General features: G+C 40.7%; 1 protein-coding gene across 9 annotated transcripts in view; it reads left to right on the top strand.

The window, feature by feature from the left end:
* The window catches only part of LYST (lysosomal trafficking regulator), a 191017-nt gene that overhangs the window by 53076 nt on the left and 120975 nt on the right, over window positions 1-16966 (top strand). For all 9 annotated transcript variants that reach the window (XM_053207470.1, XM_053207473.1, XM_053207475.1 and 6 more), the window contains 5 exons: window positions 5902-5992; window positions 7734-9813; window positions 11224-12253; window positions 14281-14442; window positions 15892-16048. In XM_053207470.1, the coding sequence (XP_053063445.1) occupies window positions 5902-5992; window positions 7734-9813; window positions 11224-12253; window positions 14281-14442; window positions 15892-16048 (3520 nt within the window). The remainder of the gene's footprint in view (window positions 1-5901; window positions 5993-7733; window positions 9814-11223; window positions 12254-14280; window positions 14443-15891; window positions 16049-16966) is intronic.

The raw sequence follows: 16966 nt of genomic DNA, 5'->3' as shown, positions 1-16966 counted from the left end.
GCGGTCTGTCGGCAGAAGACTAAGGGTTTTTGGATGGGGCTGCTGGCCCGGCTGCCTCAGTTCTCATTCACACGGCTTCTCACGTTTCAGTAGGAGAGACTCAGCTTCTTGACATGGTTGTGCCGGCATTCCAAGAGGGTGAGAAGAGAAGCTGTGGGACGTCACATAACATCACTTCTGCCACGTTCTCTTGGTTGAAGCAAGTCCCAGGGCCAGCCCAGAATTAAGGGATGGGAACATAGACTCCGTCATTTCAGAAGATTGTCTGTGGCCACACTTTATCTACCATAGCCCCTTCTCTGGCCACATTTGTTAGCATTCCTCCCACATTCCATCTCTCGCAGGACTCTCAAAGTTTCGTCCCATCGTGGCATCAGGCTTGAAGTTCATGATCTCATGATACAGGTCAGTTCTGGATGCAGATGAGGCTTCCAGGTGCAGCACTTTAGTTACCTGTGAACATAAGAGCCACGCTCAGCCATCCACAATGATGATGAGGGACAAGTTAACCACACTAGATGCTTGCATTCGAAAAGGAGAGTGACCAGAGGCACGTAGCGGTCACTGCCCCCCTGAACTCCTGTCAGGCGTGTGTTGTCAATGCCCCCTATTCTTGGGACAGGAAATGGTTCTGCCCTACTCCATGATTCTCCAGGACCCTTGGCTCCCTCCTCTGGGGTTTCTTCTCTTTCCCGTAAGACATAGCTTATCATGTGCAGCTTTCTTACCCTGCTTCATGCATGGAGAAAAGTGGCTGTTGGTATTTTTCAATAATACATGCTTTCTTGAAAAATGTTAACGGGTCTCCTCTGAATTTTAATGGTGTTCACTACATTCCCCAAAAGCCACATCTATAACTGTTTTTGAGACAGACCTCTCTACTTTGGGCACATAAAGCTTATATGGAATAATCCTCGCAAGATTCCGAGTAGGACTTTTGTCTAGCTGATGACATTTACGAGGTACCACCCAAAGTCTTTCTGGAGTCTTGGCAAAGAGTAATACAGCCATTTTATCACCATCCTTTGCTGTCAGGGAAAGAGGAGCGACACCAGGCACTGGCTGGGCAAACTGTGGCCTGCAGTCCAAAATCCTGCCACCAGTGATCTGTTTTTGGACAGCCCACAAGCTAAGAATAGTTGTGAATTTTTAAAGAGTTATTAAAGGAAACAGAAGAATATGCAATAGAGACCATTTAGGACTCAAAAAGCCTAAGATGTTTACCATCTGGTCCTTTAAAAAAAAAAGAGCGTGGCACCCATTATAATTCAAGAAAAACTACCACCATAATGTTTGACATCCATGAGAAAAAGCAGCGTGTTTAGCTTCCTGAGACATCAAAAGCATTTGGCAAAATTAATCCATTTTTCTTAACAAAAACTCAAAAAATAGATTCAGAGGGTGCCATATGCAAAGGGTAGAAAAACCAGTAATATTTTTAGGAAAAAGCTCCACAATAGAATCAGTAGAAGAATAATTCTTTATGGTTATTTCTGTTTGATATCATGTTTTAAAAACATGCAAAACTGGGGCGCCTGGGTGGCTCAGTCGGTTAAGCGTCCAACTTCGGCTCAGGTCATGATCTCACGGTTTGTGGGTTTGAGCCCCGCTCTGGGCTCTGTGCTGACAGCTCGGAGCCTGGAGCCTGCTTTGGATTCTGTGTCTCCCTCTCTCTCTGCCACTCCCCCACTTGTGCTCTGTCTCTCTCTGTCTCTCAAAAATAAATAAATGTAAAAAAAAAATTAAAAAACAGGCAGTGGTGAAGTGGAATATGAAAGTAATGACAACTCAATGTGAGAAAGATGGAGTAACAAAAATGCCATTCTTAAAAGCGATACGCACAGAAAACTCCGGAAGATCACTCTTTCCTTTAGCTATAGCTATACAGCTAGAAAATAAAAGAAAAAAGATGCTGTTTACAGTACTAATAGAGTCATGTTCTTATATACGTATGAGTACACATATATATTGGAAATAATTATAACACTCTGGCAGAAGGAATAAAGGACTTAACATATATTTCTGCTTATGTCTGGAATATTCAATTTAATTAGCATGTCGAAGTGCTGATTTAAAGTAATACCATTAATACCAATTAAAATGATTCCAGTAGTCTTCCATCACGTTCTGAATGCAATTCAAGCTCTAAGCTTAGCCTGTCATCCTGGGGTCCTCGAACCCCATGATCTGGTACCCACCTGCCTTTGCGACTTGCTGGACATCCATCTGGCTTCCCATCTCAGCCCTTCCCCTGGCTCATTTGCCCTTTCTCTCCCATCCTGCCACCATTTCTTCTAGACGACTAGGGTAGGCAATTAATATTCCAGTCTAAACCCTTGAATTGTAAAAGGAACAGCCTGACAGCTGGTAGGTACTTAAAATATATTTCTTGAATTGAACTAAAAATGTACCACCTGCATGAGAGTGCTTTTCCTGCTTATTATTGGTATACACTTTAAAAAGACATGTTGCAGTCATTTTCCCCGCAGAAGGAGAAACATAAAAATGTAAGTATTAAATGAGAAGGGGTGTGATTTCTATAGATCGGACAGTCCAAGAATAGCCAGGCAATGGATCTGTTTATAGCATGTATTGCCTAAATTGCCTAATAGGCCATGTTGAGAACTCTCCACTTGGTTGACGTGAGGTAACACCGCATTCTTCTGGACACTGTGACTAATTAGGACCTTGGGAGAGAAAACCAGAGCTTGGTTTGCCCTAGTTTGCCAGGATGCTTGCAAAATAAGAGAAAATGATTTTATGACTTGCAAAAGGATGGAATTAGATGTGTGGTATCTTTGGAATTCGAAAGGGTAAGTAAATCTGGAAATATGCAATACCTAGGAAAGTAAGAGGTCCAGAGGATTACCAAGAGCTTCCCCAGTGATGAATTGTGTTAGAAACTATTGTGATTGAATGAAGTCAAGAATTGTTCAGTCACTGTTCTATTTATTGGGTCACGGCGAGGCGAGGGGTGTTCTCCTCAGAATGCACTTCCAGCAGAGATGGCAAAAACCAAAAACCTGCACTTGCCACAACCCCATTCTTTTGAAGGGCCCATGGTTTCCAAGAACTAATCCACTCGGTGAAATGGGGATACAGGCATGCAGTCCAGAGGGGGAACAGTAAACTTGGGTTGGTGCGGAACAAAAAGCATCACAAAAGAGGTTTAGCTGGGGCTGGGCCTTGAAGGTAGTGAGGGACCCCTTAGCCAAGTGGGAGGGAGTGACAGAAGTTCCAGACAATGTGTCATACCGAGGTCGGGAGGCAGGAATGCCTGTTCACGTAGCGATGAGGATTTGCCAGTGTCCTGTCCTGTCCTGGAGCAAGGGCTGTGGCAATTCACACACTCCTGAGGTTTCTGCAAGCTCTATTAGAATGTTACTAGTTCATCTGCTCAAGAGAAAGACTCAGATTAGGAGGACTCTACAGGAACGATGTGCCCAAAATTGGTTTACGTTTTTGTAAAGACCATATTACACATCGATAACTCCAAACTCCTTCACATGGCCCACAGGCCACATTGGATCTGGCACTCTCCACCTTGCCAACCTGTGCCCTCCAGCCATCCTGGCCCGCTTGCTGTGCTATGAAATAGCCGAGCTCATTCCCTACCCTTTGTATACTTCCAAGAGCCCTTTTCCTCCAAATCTTTGCGTGGATTCCTTCTTCTGTTCATTTAAGTATCTACTCAAGTGGCCCGTCACTCTGTAATCCCTGTCCTGTTAATTTTCTTCCTAGCACTGCGTTCTGTCTGGAGTTTTCTTATTTGTGCCCGTTATTTTCCATCTCCTCTGCACGAGCATCAGCTTCGTGAGAAAGTGAATATTGTCTTCTTTGTTCACCACTCCATCCAAAGCGTCTGGCCCATGGTAGGGGCTCAGTAAATATTTCCTGATTGAATAATAGAGACATTTAGACATGAACAGTTCAGCAAGTTGACTGCTGTATGAGAAGTAAATCAGGAACCTGAAATGTAGCTTTCCTGGGGAGGGGATTAGAGAAGGCTTTCCACAGAGGGACTAAAGACCTGCCTGAAGGATGAGTTAGCGTTTGGCCGACGGGAGGACGGTAGTGGACAGCTGCAAAAAAAGCAATGCGTGTGAGGCAGGCGTATTGGGGAGTACAGACCAGTAGTGTTCAGGAAACCCTTCGTAGCTGGACATGTGGGGTTGGGTCAGGTGTGGTGGCAGGAGCTGACACCGGACAAGTCAGTAGGAATCATGTCACGAAGGGTCTTCTCAGCCTGAAAAGAAATTCGGATTTTCCCTTTGAAGTATTTCTGAGCCTTTCCATAACCAGGGCACTATAAGGAACAGTCTGAATGCTGCGCCTCTGCTCTTCTCATTCCTTTCAACTCTCAGCCTGTGGCATCTAACTTGCACCCTTATCACTGCATTAATGCCGCCTTTGCCGAGGTCCCTGGTGACCCTCTACTTGATAAATGCTTTTCTGCCATCAATTTATACAACTAAAGAACAACAGCTCTTGACCTGGTTTCCTCTCTTCTCTCCTGAACTGCTCTCTTCCCTTGATTTCTCTTGTTCTACATTTCTTTGGGGGTGCTACTTCTCAGTCTCCTTTACAGACTTCTTTCTCTCCAGCACCTTCTTCATTCTTGAAACGGTGAGTGTTCCAAAGCCATCCGTCCACTCTTGTCATTCTTCATGCTCTCCTTAGGAAATCTCCTGTGCCCTTGACTTCTGCTGCAGGGACTCCCAAAAGACTTGGGAGTTGTGTACTTCACATCTTTTTCTGAAGCTCCGGTTATCTATCCAGTCACCTTGTTGCCTAAACCAGAATTCTCCAAGTTCTTTCAGATTTTTCTTTTCTCCCCCCTTCCACCTCATAGATAATCAACTGTAAGTTATTTCAGTTCTTCTTTGCAATTTCTCAATTCTGTCTCCTTTTCAGATTTATTGTTAGCACTTCTGTTTATCAGTATCTCTTATCCAGATTATTGTTTTCCTTGCTTCTAAACACTGATCAATCAATCCCTCTCCCTCCCGCCCCAATTCTGTCCTCTATACAGTGGCTAGAGTGGTCTTTCTAAGAAGCAAATCCGATTATATTACTGTGACTCCCTGCCCACTGACTAAAGTGAGGAATCTGAACTTCATTTGTCAATTCCTTTACTGCCCATGACGTCAGTGTCCAGACTGGCTCTCTGCTTCCAGTCCCACTTCCATACTTCTGGCAATGACCGCTCCTTTTTCTGATCTCTGACACCGAGTATGCGTACCACACCCAGGTACTTACTTATACCACGTGCCTTGTATTGTCCTTTAACTGTTTGTGTGTATGTATTTTATGGACCAAATGAAGGGACCTTCTCCAGGGCTTGGACCATATCCTCCAGAAAGGGTAAGACAGTCAGTGCTGTGGACATGGTGTGCAGTTGATACATATTCATTAGATTACCTTCACTAGTAAGTCTTTCTTTATAGATGTTCTTCATTAATCATGTCAGTTTCTCCTTTTAAAATTGTGTTCTCTGAGTTTTACATGTAGCCGCATGAAGACTTTTTGTTCAGTAGCTTTACATTATCGGTTTGCTAATTCATAGGGCTGAACTTTTCATTTTCACCTAGCACATTTTTTTTTCATAGGTGAGGAATTCTTGCAATGTGCATGGTGGTAATAACAGCTATTTGGGGAAAAATCAGCAAGAGCGTGCTAAATACCGTCCAATACTCCTACATTCTCCTGTCATTGGAAAGGTTTATAAATTGAAAAGTATCACAACTTTAATGGGAGTTGAGATCAGTTAATTTGATTCTTGGCTTCTCAAATGCAACCTTTTAAGAAAGAAGGAACTCGTGGTTCAACTTAAGACAAAGCACTAGGACTTCCGCGTCTCATGACCTCAGAACATGAAGGATTGTCCTGTCTCTAACACAGGCATTGACGTGTAGAGAAGAACTCCTCACTCTACTCCTGTCACTCCTTCCCCTGGTATGGACGATACCTGTCCAAGAAGAGAAGGCAGCAGGTATGTTTCTTTTATCATACCACTTGCGCTACCAAAATTCCACTGGGGAAAAGCAGTTCGTTGAAAAGCTCCTTCTGCCTTGATGGTCGATACAGCCCAAATTCAGAACAGTGTCTGTTAGTGCGAGACTTGACATGAGAAGTTCTTTACGCAAACACATTTTTATTCCTGCTAATACAAAAACCGTGGTGCTTCTTAGGGGACTACTCAAACGTAATGACGATTAGAAAACATATGAGGAAGGAGATCACTCAGCAGAAGGAGTGAATGTGGGTATGCAACCCTGTCTGAGAAATGGATAGTGAAACGTTCAAAAAAAAGAAATGAAATTTGCTTCGCTTATTTTAAAGACTGCTTTCTATGACCAGTGCTCTACCAGTGACTTTTGCTGTTTAGTTTAGGGTTTGGTTTGGTTCTGTTTTAACATTTCTTTGAAAGGGTTAATTGGAAGGAATACTTTGTTTCAAGGCTGGGTAGAATTCTTTCACTAAGGTCAATTGTTGTTAGTTTCTGATTTTGAAAAAACTTACACACACACATATATCATATTAAGTGTATGAAACTTCGTTCAAATGTTTCAGTAGAGGACTTAACAGTTTTCCTCTTGACCATTACGTGATATGTGGGATATGTGAATTGTGAGATGTTTAGTGATCTCTCAGGATAAAAATAAATCTTTATATATTGTATTTTGATGCCACGTATGCATTTTAATTTCTGATATGAAGCTCTCTTCAGGGGATTAAGGTCTTGTAAGATTGCCATCCTGCTTATTGGTTGATTCACTAACTCTCTGCTCTTACTTACTTCTGATTTTGTAGAATTCACAAATTGTCTGGCGCTTAAGATATCTGGTATTCTTTTGGGAAAGCTGTCTTCCTTGCCTGCATCTTTTGCATCGGTAGAATTTGTCCAACTCCTTTTAATTTCTCCCCTTCCTCTCTTAATTAAGGCCAATATCTTTTATTTAGAGATTGTTATTTATTTGTTCTAAATTGCAACTATATTTTTCACACAGATCTTTCTACATAGCAGTGCAAAGGGAAAGACGGATTTTCTGAACTTTTTAATTAGTAAGGAAGATTTATGCATTTCCCCCAGAGGGAGGTATTGTGCGTGGGCCATGTGCCGGGGCCCCCAGTTCGAGGCACTGAGGACAAAACGGGGATGACTATTCCTAGCTCACTGTGAGGCACATTCAGTAATATTTTGAAGAACTCTTTTAACCTCAATCTTTGTGAATAATCTATTATATGCTTTTAAAATAATTTTGGGAAATCTTAAAGTTCTTAAGTTGTATCAATAATATAGACTAAGTACTATTTTTGAGACTATAATATGCCTTTGTTTCTTAATTAATGGGACTGTTGAAGGAGATTTGTAATATAGTATGAAGAGTAGTGCCAAATCCTAGATAATCTAGAGTCTCGTCTGTTGATGTCAGAGTGTAAAGTATGGTTTTTAAATTAGATTTTCTTCCCTAATTTTGTTCTCCTTTGTTGTGTTCCAAATCAATTTGTATCCCCTGAACCAGTGCTACCTGGGACTGAGCATGAGAAAAATAATTATGGGGGGAAAGTGATCTGGAGACATAACACATTGCTAAGGGAAATCAGCCCCAGTAAAAATTAACAGAGGAAAAGCTCCTGAAGTGGAAGATAAATAAGAGAATAATCACCTACACAAATTGAGTTTGAAAACATATTAAGGTATTCTAAATTTTCTTTCTTCATTTTATTAGATTTTAATCTACCGTCCTCAGCTGATATAATCCTGGCCAAAGAAAAGAACTCTAGTTCACAAAGATCTACTCAGGAAAAATTATATTTAGAAGGAAGTGCCCCATCCGGTCAGGTTTCTGCAAAAGTAAATGTTTTTCGAAAAAGCAGACGACAGCGTAAAATCACCCACCGCTATTCTGTAAGAGATGCAAGAAAGACACAGCTCTCCACCTCAGATTCAGAAGCCAATTCAGATGACAAGAGCATGGCAATGAATAAGCACAGAAGGCCCCGTCTGCTACAGCATTTCACAACACAGTCTCCTAAAGAAGACCACCTTACAGCTAAACTTGACCACTTAGCAACCAAAGAACGGACTCCTCCCGACACCATGGCTTTGGAAAATTCCAAGGAGATCCTTCCAAGACAGGAGTCAAACACCGACATTTTGAGTGAGCCAGCTGCCTTGTCGATTCTCAGTCACATGAACAATTCCCCATTTGACTTATGTCATGTTTTGTTATCTTTATTAGAGAAAGTTTGTAAGTTCGACATTACCTTGAATCATAATTCTGCTCTAGCAGCCACTGTAGTGCCCACGCTGACTGAATTCCTAGCGGGCTTTGGGGACTGCTGTAATCTAAGGGACAATTTGGAGAGTCAGATGGTTTCTGCAGGCTGGACTGAGGAACCGGTGGCTTTGGTTCAACGGATGCTCTTCCGAACAGTGTTGCATCTTATGTCAGTGGATATTAGTGCTGCAGAGGTGATGCCAGAAAATCTTAGAAAAAACTTAACTGAATTGCTTAGAGCAGCTTTAAAAATTAGAACTTGCCTAGAAAAGCAGCCTGACCCTTTTGCACCAAGACAAAAGAGAACACTACAGGAGGTTCGAGAAGGCTTTGTGTTTTCAAAGTACCGTCACAGGGCCCTTCTCTTACCTGAGCTTCTGGAAGGAGTTCTGCAGATCCTGATCTGTTGTCTTCAAAGCGCAGCTTCTAATCCCTTCTTCTTCAGTCAAGCCATGGATTTGGTCCAAGAATTCATCCAGCACCATGGATTCAACTTGTTCGAAACCACAGTTCTTCAAATGGAATGGCTGGTTTTAAGAGAGGGAGCTCCTACGGAGGCCGCAGAGCATCTGAAGGCCCTAATAAACAGCGTGATGAAAATAATGAGCACTGTCAAGAAAGTGAAATCGGAGCAACTTCATCACTCAATGTGCACAAGAAAAAGGCACAGACGGTGCGAATACTCGCACTTCATGCACCACCACAGGGATCTCTCAGGTCTCCTGGTGTCGGCTTTTAAAAACCAGGTTTCCAAAAACCCATTCGAGGAGACCGCAGACGGAGATGTTTATTATCCCGAGCGGTGCTGTTGTATCGCGGTGTGCGCCCACCAGTGCCTGCGCTTGCTGCAGCAGGCTTCCCTGAGCAGCACTTGTGTCCAGGTTCTGTCTGGTGTGCACACCGTCGGAATATGCTGTTGCATGGATCCCAAATCCGTAATCATTCCTTTGCTCCACGCGTTCAAATCACCGGCGCTGAAAAATTTTCAGCCGCACATACTGAATATCCTTAACAAACTTATTCTGGATCAGTTAGGAGGAGCCGAGGTCCCACAGAAAATGAAAAAAGCAGCTTGCAACATTTGTACCGTTGACCCTGACCAGCTAGCCAAATTAGAGGAAGCACTGCAGGGAAGCCCATGGGAGGCTGAACCTTCCCCAAGCCCGTCCAGTCCCTCTCACAGATCTCAAGGGATCCTGCCCAGCAGCGGGTCCGAAGACTTGTTGTGGAGATGGGGCGCCTTAGAGGCTTATCAGAATTTTGTTTTTGAAGAAGACAGGTTCCGTAGTGTGCAGATTGCAAATCACATTTGCACTTTAATCCAGAAGGGCAATGTAATTGTTCGGTGGAAGCTGTATAATTGCATATTTAATCCCGTGCTCCAAAGAGGCGTCGAGTTAGCACGTCACTGTCAACACCTTAGCATTACTTCAGCTCAGGCCCATGTGTGCAGCCATCATAACCAGTGTTTGCCTCCAGAAGTGCTTCAGATTTACTTAAAAACTCTGCCTGCTCTGCTTAAATCAAGGTTTGTATGTGCGCGTGGGTGCAGATATTTTTTTCTTGTATGCTTTTGAATGTCTTGACCTTTTATTCTTTCCTAGGATTTAAGTTTAGTTTAACAACAAAGAATGAATGTTCCCATCTCAGGTCAGATTTTTTTGTTTTTTTTACCTTGATTGATTGATTGATCTATTTATTTCATTTTACTGGAGGGGTTATAGGGCAGAGCATAGAGCCACTGATTGTAATTTCTCAGTGGGGAAAAAAAGTGAAGTTTAAATATATCGCTGAGGGGAAAAAAATGGACACAACATAGATACCCAACAGCAGGGGTGGGGTTAAATTAATTAATTTATATTTACTTGATAGAATATTTATTAGTCATTAAAAAGAATGTTTACAAAGAGCTTATAATGTTTTATAAAACATACAAAATTAAAAATATCACCCACTTATTTACAACTTTGTAAACTATGCACATACCTAAAATGCTAATTATTTGTCAGGACAGTAGATTTAAGGGAATTGTTATTTCTCAAATACCATAGCCACCTTTATTATGTATACAATGCATACAGAAAAATATAGAAAATACAGATAAGCAAAAAGAAGAAAAATAAAATTACTTAGAATTCTACCAATGAGTGTTTTAGATTTTGTGATTGTCAAGTACTTAAAAAATAATTTTATGAATAAAGCTAGCCTCTGATAGTCTGGCCTTTCAAATTAATGCATATATCATTTTAAAAACATAATAAAATATAACCTATCATTATCTTTACAGTCTTTTTTTTTTTTTTAAATTTCTGACATTCTGACATTGTTTAAAAAGAACTGACTTTATTCAAAAGTTTTGTAACTCTGGTATATTTGTGGACACCCTGGATCTTTGCTGAGCTGATTTATATTAGTTATTACTAGGATTCCAGTGATCCAGTCCCGAGAATCTCACCTGAGACAGGGCTGAAAATCTTCAGCTTGGTAGTTTGGTTCCTTCCCTTTGTGAGGGGCAGGTGTAAAACAAAAAGTCTTGATAGACCATTGGGCAGACAAACAAATGGACACACAAATGCCTCCCTGCTTGCAGCATTCGTCCATCTGAAGTGTGGAGGTGGTTGTGGCATTTAGAACTTGTATAGAATCTGCCATTTGGGGAAAAGTATTTTTCCCTGAATTGTTTCATTTAACTTGGGATGCATGTGATCCAGTCTTTCTAAATGATGCTTGAGTCATTGCAGTGTTTAAAGAAGGATGTGAAAGCAAGTAGAAAGTAATTGGAGATCCTCATCTAATGAAGAATGTTGGCTAAATAATTGATGAATTGGATGAGTAGTATATACCACGTGCAACAATGACGTATTTAAATGGTATATTTGCCTCTGTATAAATGACGTTTTGTTTGTAAAATCTCGTGTATTTTTTTTTTCCCTCACAGGGTAATAAGAGATTTGTTTTTAAGTCGTAATGGAGTAAGTCAAATAATTGAATTAAATTACTTAGATGATGTTCGAAGTCATTCCCTAAAAGCATTTGAAACTCTGATAATCAGCCTAGGGGAACAACAAAAGGATTCTTCAATTCCAGGTATTGATGGGCTAGACGGCGAACAGAAGGAATTGTCGTCTTTAAATGCAGGTACTTCCTTTCGTAACCAGCAAGCTTATTCAGATTCTCCTCAGAGTCTTAGCAAATTTTATGCCAGCCTCAAAGACACTTATCCAAGGAAACGGAAGTTTGTTCATCAGGATGTTCATACCAACATGATAAACCTGTTCCTCTGTGTGGCATTCTTATGTGTAAGTAAAGAAGCAGAATCTGATAGAGAGTCGGCCAATGATTCCGAAGATACTTCGGGCTATGACAGTACAGCGAGCGAGCCCTTCCATCATATGCCGCCATGTTTATCTCCTGAGAGCCTTGTCTTGCCTTCTCCCAAACACATGCACCAAGCGGCAGACATTTGGTCCATGTGTCGTTGGATCTACATGTTGAGTCCAGTTTTCCAGAAACAGTTTTATAGGCTTGGTGGTTTCCAAGCGTGCCATAAATTAATATTTATGATCATACAGAAACTGTTCAGAAGTCATGAAGAAGAGCAAGGAAGAAAGGAAGGAGACCTACATGTATATGAAAACCAAGATTTAAATAGAACTTCTCAATCTGAGATCACTGTGAAGGAAGATCTATCATCTTTGACTATAAAAAGAGACTCCATGCCATCAGGAATGGGTAGTCCAAAACAGAGTGCTGACAGTTTAGGTAAATTAGAGTCACAGCATATCTCTTCCAAAAATACGGGCCATGTTTCAGCTACTGAAGCTGCTCCTGAGGAAGCAAAGGTATTTATGAGTCAAGAAAGTGAGACCTCACTTCAGAGCATACGACTTCTGGAAGCCCTTTTGGCCATTTGTCTTCATAGTACCAGAGCTAGTCAGCAAAAGATGGAATTAGAGTTACCTAATCAGGTAATAACTTGGTCCTTTGTTCAGCTATTATGTAATATATACGTATGTGTATAGAAATATTTTTTTCTTTTTTTTGTTTTTTCTTATTTTTTAATGTTTATTTATTTTTGAGAGAGAGACAGAGTGCGAATGGGGGAGGGACAGAGAGAGAGGGAGACACAGAATCCGAAGCAGGCTTCATCCAGGCTCCAAGCTGTCAGCACAGAGCCCGACATGGGGCCCGAACTCACCAACTGTGAGATCATGACCCGAGCCAAAGTCGGACACTTAACCGACTGAGCCACCCAGGTGCCCTGTTTTGGGGGTTTTTTTCCTTTTTTTTTTTTTAAAGTTCTTTGTTTTTAAGTTTCTTTGTTTTAAAGGTCATTTTGTTTTTCCAAAGATTGTGTTTTGAGAAGCTCCTGTATGGTTAACACAGTACCAGGAATTGGGGAGGACAGAGGAGTACATGACCCAGTTCTTGCCCTCAGGAAGCTTACAGTTTAGTTTGGAATGCAAAATCCTCGTATGTCAAAGTTACCAACCCTGAAAGGCATTAGATATGCATTAAATGTCATGAGTGATCGTGGACTTTGTGTTTCAAAGTTCAAACTTTGCAGTCTCGGTGTCATGCTGTCTGGTGCCCTGCTCAGATCCCCTTTACCCCGCTGATGCACCCGTCTGCCATCTGCTACAAGGGCTCACATCTGCACTCATCTCCCAAGGACTGCCCTTGGCTCATGGAAATGCTCCTTCTATAGATGCCTGGGAAGGGTGCCCATAGCCAGTGATGGATGGATGTAGCTGTGCAGAGTGGGGACAATCTTTGTGGTGTAGTTCAGCCTCCAGAGCTTCCGATGGAATTGGGCTGGGGCTCTGCATTTATTCTGAAATGACCTCTTGGCGTGGATTTTCCCCGCAACATAGCCTGCCTCCCTCATGACCTTACAGATTTCTCCTGGGAGCACCTCTCAACTAAAAAAGGAATCCTCAGTTTCAGGCCCTGCTTCTAAGGAAACTTCAAATATGGCAGATCGCCTGTTCATAACTCATCCCTAACTGTTCTGTCAGCCAACAGTCTCTCCCTACTACAGTCCCTGTCTCCCTATTTCCTCCTGTCTAAAAACTCGCGATGTTTCCACATTGCTCACAGTTAAAACCCAAACTCCTTAGGATAGCACACAAAGCCCTTCAGTGTCTTGTTTCCACTTCCTTGCCTGGCTTCATTGCCAGCCATCCTTCATCATGCTGCCATCAGCCATATGGAGCTAGCTAATAGCTTCTCAAGATGCCACTCTTTAGTAGTACTTCTGTACTTCTGTGCCTATTTTTCTGCCTAGTATACTCTCTCCCTCTGTATGTGTGCTGCCCACCTCTGTTCTTTATGGTCCATCTCACACATCCCCTCCCCTGGGTGTCCCCTGGGACACTTTTGACAGGTCTCTCAGGCAGCTTCTCCCTTTTTGTCTCTCAGAGAACTTTGTTTATAGCTCTAGTATGGTCATCATGATATCTTGCCAATGTGTATCTGTTCCTTTCGCTGGACGGAGGCAATTCCTTAAGGGAGAAGTCAGTTTCGTTTCCATCTTTATGGCTTCATTGCCTAATATAGGTACATAGATAAGCAGCAAGAGTTTCCTTCAAAGACAGAAGGGAGGGAGTAAAGAAGGGAGAGGGAGGGAGGGATTAGAATATAAGTGCTTCTTTGACTGCTGTGGAATCTCTAAGAATAAGGCATTTGTAAAATGTAGAGGTGGTTAATCAAAACTCTGAAGTTTCAACTATTTTTTTTTGTATGTGATATAGTCAATTTATGATACATTGAAATTCAGAATGAAATAAGATGAGTAAAGCATTTGATAAATAAGTGTTATTAATTATAACAGGATATTTGTATAGGGCTGGGTATTTATAGTCATTATACTTTCGTATCTGCTGCAAATAAATGTACTCATAACTTTGTACATCTTAAGTAAATATTTATTTTGTCATTGTTTAATGTTTTAAGCACGTTATTAATATTCTTAGTATCCTTTATTTTACCTTAGAATTTGTCTGTGGAAAACATACTGTTTGAAATGAGGGACCATCTCTCCCAGTCAAAGGTGATTGAAACAGAATTAGCAAAGCCTTTATTTGATGCCCTGCTTCGAGTCGCACTGGGGAATCACTCAGTAGATTTTGACCACCATGATGCCATGACTGAGAAGGTATGGATAACATTCAGTTGTGTTTTTTAGGTATGACTAGCAGAGGCAGACGGGCATGGGATGGGACCAGCCACTGATGAATGTGGTTAGAACATGGGCCAGGATCTGGTCATATCTCCTTCTGTGAGTCATATCTCCATCACGTGGGATGGACAGTATTCACTCAGTGCCCCATTTCATGAAAAGCAGGAGAGCAATGTGACGTGCTTGTTTTCATCTAATCTGGCACTTTACTGACAAATTGCTCTCAGTGAGACAGAAATGTACTATTTGATTTGCTAAGTCTCGCGTATAACCGATAGTTTATTAAATGATCATTCAGGCGTGGTGATGACTCAGCTCTCTTTTCTGCTCCTATATTGGCACAGTTAATATTTCTAGAACTCTCTATTCACTTTAACTTTAAATCACTCAACATAAAAATGACTAGTACTTGCATAGAAATTAGCACAGTTTTTCAGTCATTCATGTTGGCATTTTTTTTCTAAAAGAACTATTTTAATATTTTTCCTGAAACCGTGATGCATATTTAGTTTACTTCCCTCTCCTTTCCTGTTTCTTTTACCTTCAATTAATTGTCACCTGTCCTTTATGTAACTTCTCTCTTAATTTCTCAGTCTAGCCATGTACATGACATTTTATAATCTTCTGCCGTAATATTTTATGTTGCTGTTTGTCAGAACTTTAAAAACTTACTGAAGTAGCTACTAATGCCTTCATCATGCTCCTGGATCAGTTGGTTAACTGGAAAATGTTACAATACCTCCTTTAATCTACCTTCTATTAATGTTGCAGTGATAAAGCACTATGAGATTCTGTAAGTGAAAATGTTTTCTAAAGTGAATATCTTAGTAGCATTTTTATGAGAAAAGCAAGATTTCAGGCTGCACGATACTACACAGGAAGTTAATGCTGGATTCTTGATTTCTGAGAATCAAGAATATATGTAGATAGTCTCATTCTGAAATCTTAAAACTAATCCCTTTGAACAATTTTCCTGTCTACTCTGGTTATCTAATTTATGAAACATTTCATTTATAAAAATCCTATGGAAAAATCTTTTTCCATGAACAAATGTGGAAAAATGGTATTTATTTACTAGCATTAAGTTGTAAGAAGTATAATTCCACCTCATTGTGGTTTTTGGTCATTTGCTATTGTACAACTAGTGTGAAATTTCACAGACCTCTTTTTCAGTAAAACTGAAATGACCTATAGCTTACTCTGTTACAGACCCCCATTTTGGAGGTGTTAATAAAGTCAAGAGATTCTGGAAAATCTTGCTGCATGAAATTCATAATTTATAGTGCTTAATATTGATTCCTGAGATTTTTTTCATAAAGAAAACACTGAAGCTATCCTCAAAATCATTTTTGAGTAATAAATATTCTATTATTAAAAATGAGCAACTGTTACCACTTTTGCCTTCTAACCGCACCAATCTTATAGAGTCATCAGTCTGAAGAAGGATTGTCATCCCAACCTGGTGATTTTTCGGAAGAAGCTGAGGATTCTCAGTGTTGTAGTCTTAAACTTTTGGCTGAAGAAGAAGGTTATGAAGCAGATAGTGAAAGCAACCCTGAGGACAGTGAAACCCGAGATGATGGTAAAATATCACTGAAGTACTTGTGGTTGGATTTGCAAGTCAGATTATTACTTAGAAAAATGGTTATAATAATACCACCTTGGAATTTTGTATTGCCTTGCAATTTAAAAGAGGCATTGCTCCGTTTTATTTGATCTCAACAGTAAATTCTGGCACTTGTATATGGGACTTAAAACAGATATATTTTGGTATTACAAACATTAACTGAATGCCTGAGAATACAGGGTATAGAAAGTCCCTGCTTTCATATATATTCCAGTAGAAAAAACAAGCAATAGGTGTCAGAAATGAAGAGTATCAAGAAATAAAAGGGCTTGATAGGCGCATAGCAAGTATTCGTTCATTCATTTGTGTACCATAGAGTGAAAACAAGAAAAGCACAGCCACTAATTGAAAGAATATACATATGTGTATATGTATATACACACACACATATTCATATAGCTTACTTGATTTATTAAACTATTCTTGTTTCCAGTTTTATTAAGAAATAATTGGCATACATCACTGTGTAAGTTTAAGTTACACAGCATGATGGTTTCATTTACATCTATTGTGAAATGATTACCACCATAGTATCAGTTAACATCCATCATCTTATATAGGTACAATCAAAAGGAAAGAAGAAGAAATTTCTCCTTGTGATGAGAACTCTTAGGTTCTGTTCTGCTGACAACTTTCTTCTATATCATACAGCAGTGTAGGGGCGCCTGGGTGGCTCAGTCGGTTAAGTGTCTGACTTCAGCTCAGGTCATGATCTCATGGTTTGTGGGTTTGAGTCCCACGTTGTACTCTGTTCTGTTCCGACAGCTCGGAGCCTGGAGCCCGCTTCAGATTCTGTGTCTCCCTCCCTCTCTGCCTCTCCCCCACTCACGCCCTGTCTCTCAAAAATAAATAAACATTAACAAAAAATGTTTA

The sequence above is a fragment of the Acinonyx jubatus genome, chromosome D2 (assembly GCF_027475565.1).
Source record: "Acinonyx jubatus isolate Ajub_Pintada_27869175 chromosome D2, VMU_Ajub_asm_v1.0, whole genome shotgun sequence".
In the NCBI taxonomy this organism is placed as follows: Eukaryota; Metazoa; Chordata; class Mammalia; order Carnivora; family Felidae; genus Acinonyx; species Acinonyx jubatus.
This window is presented reverse-complemented; position numbering and strand designations above follow the sequence as displayed.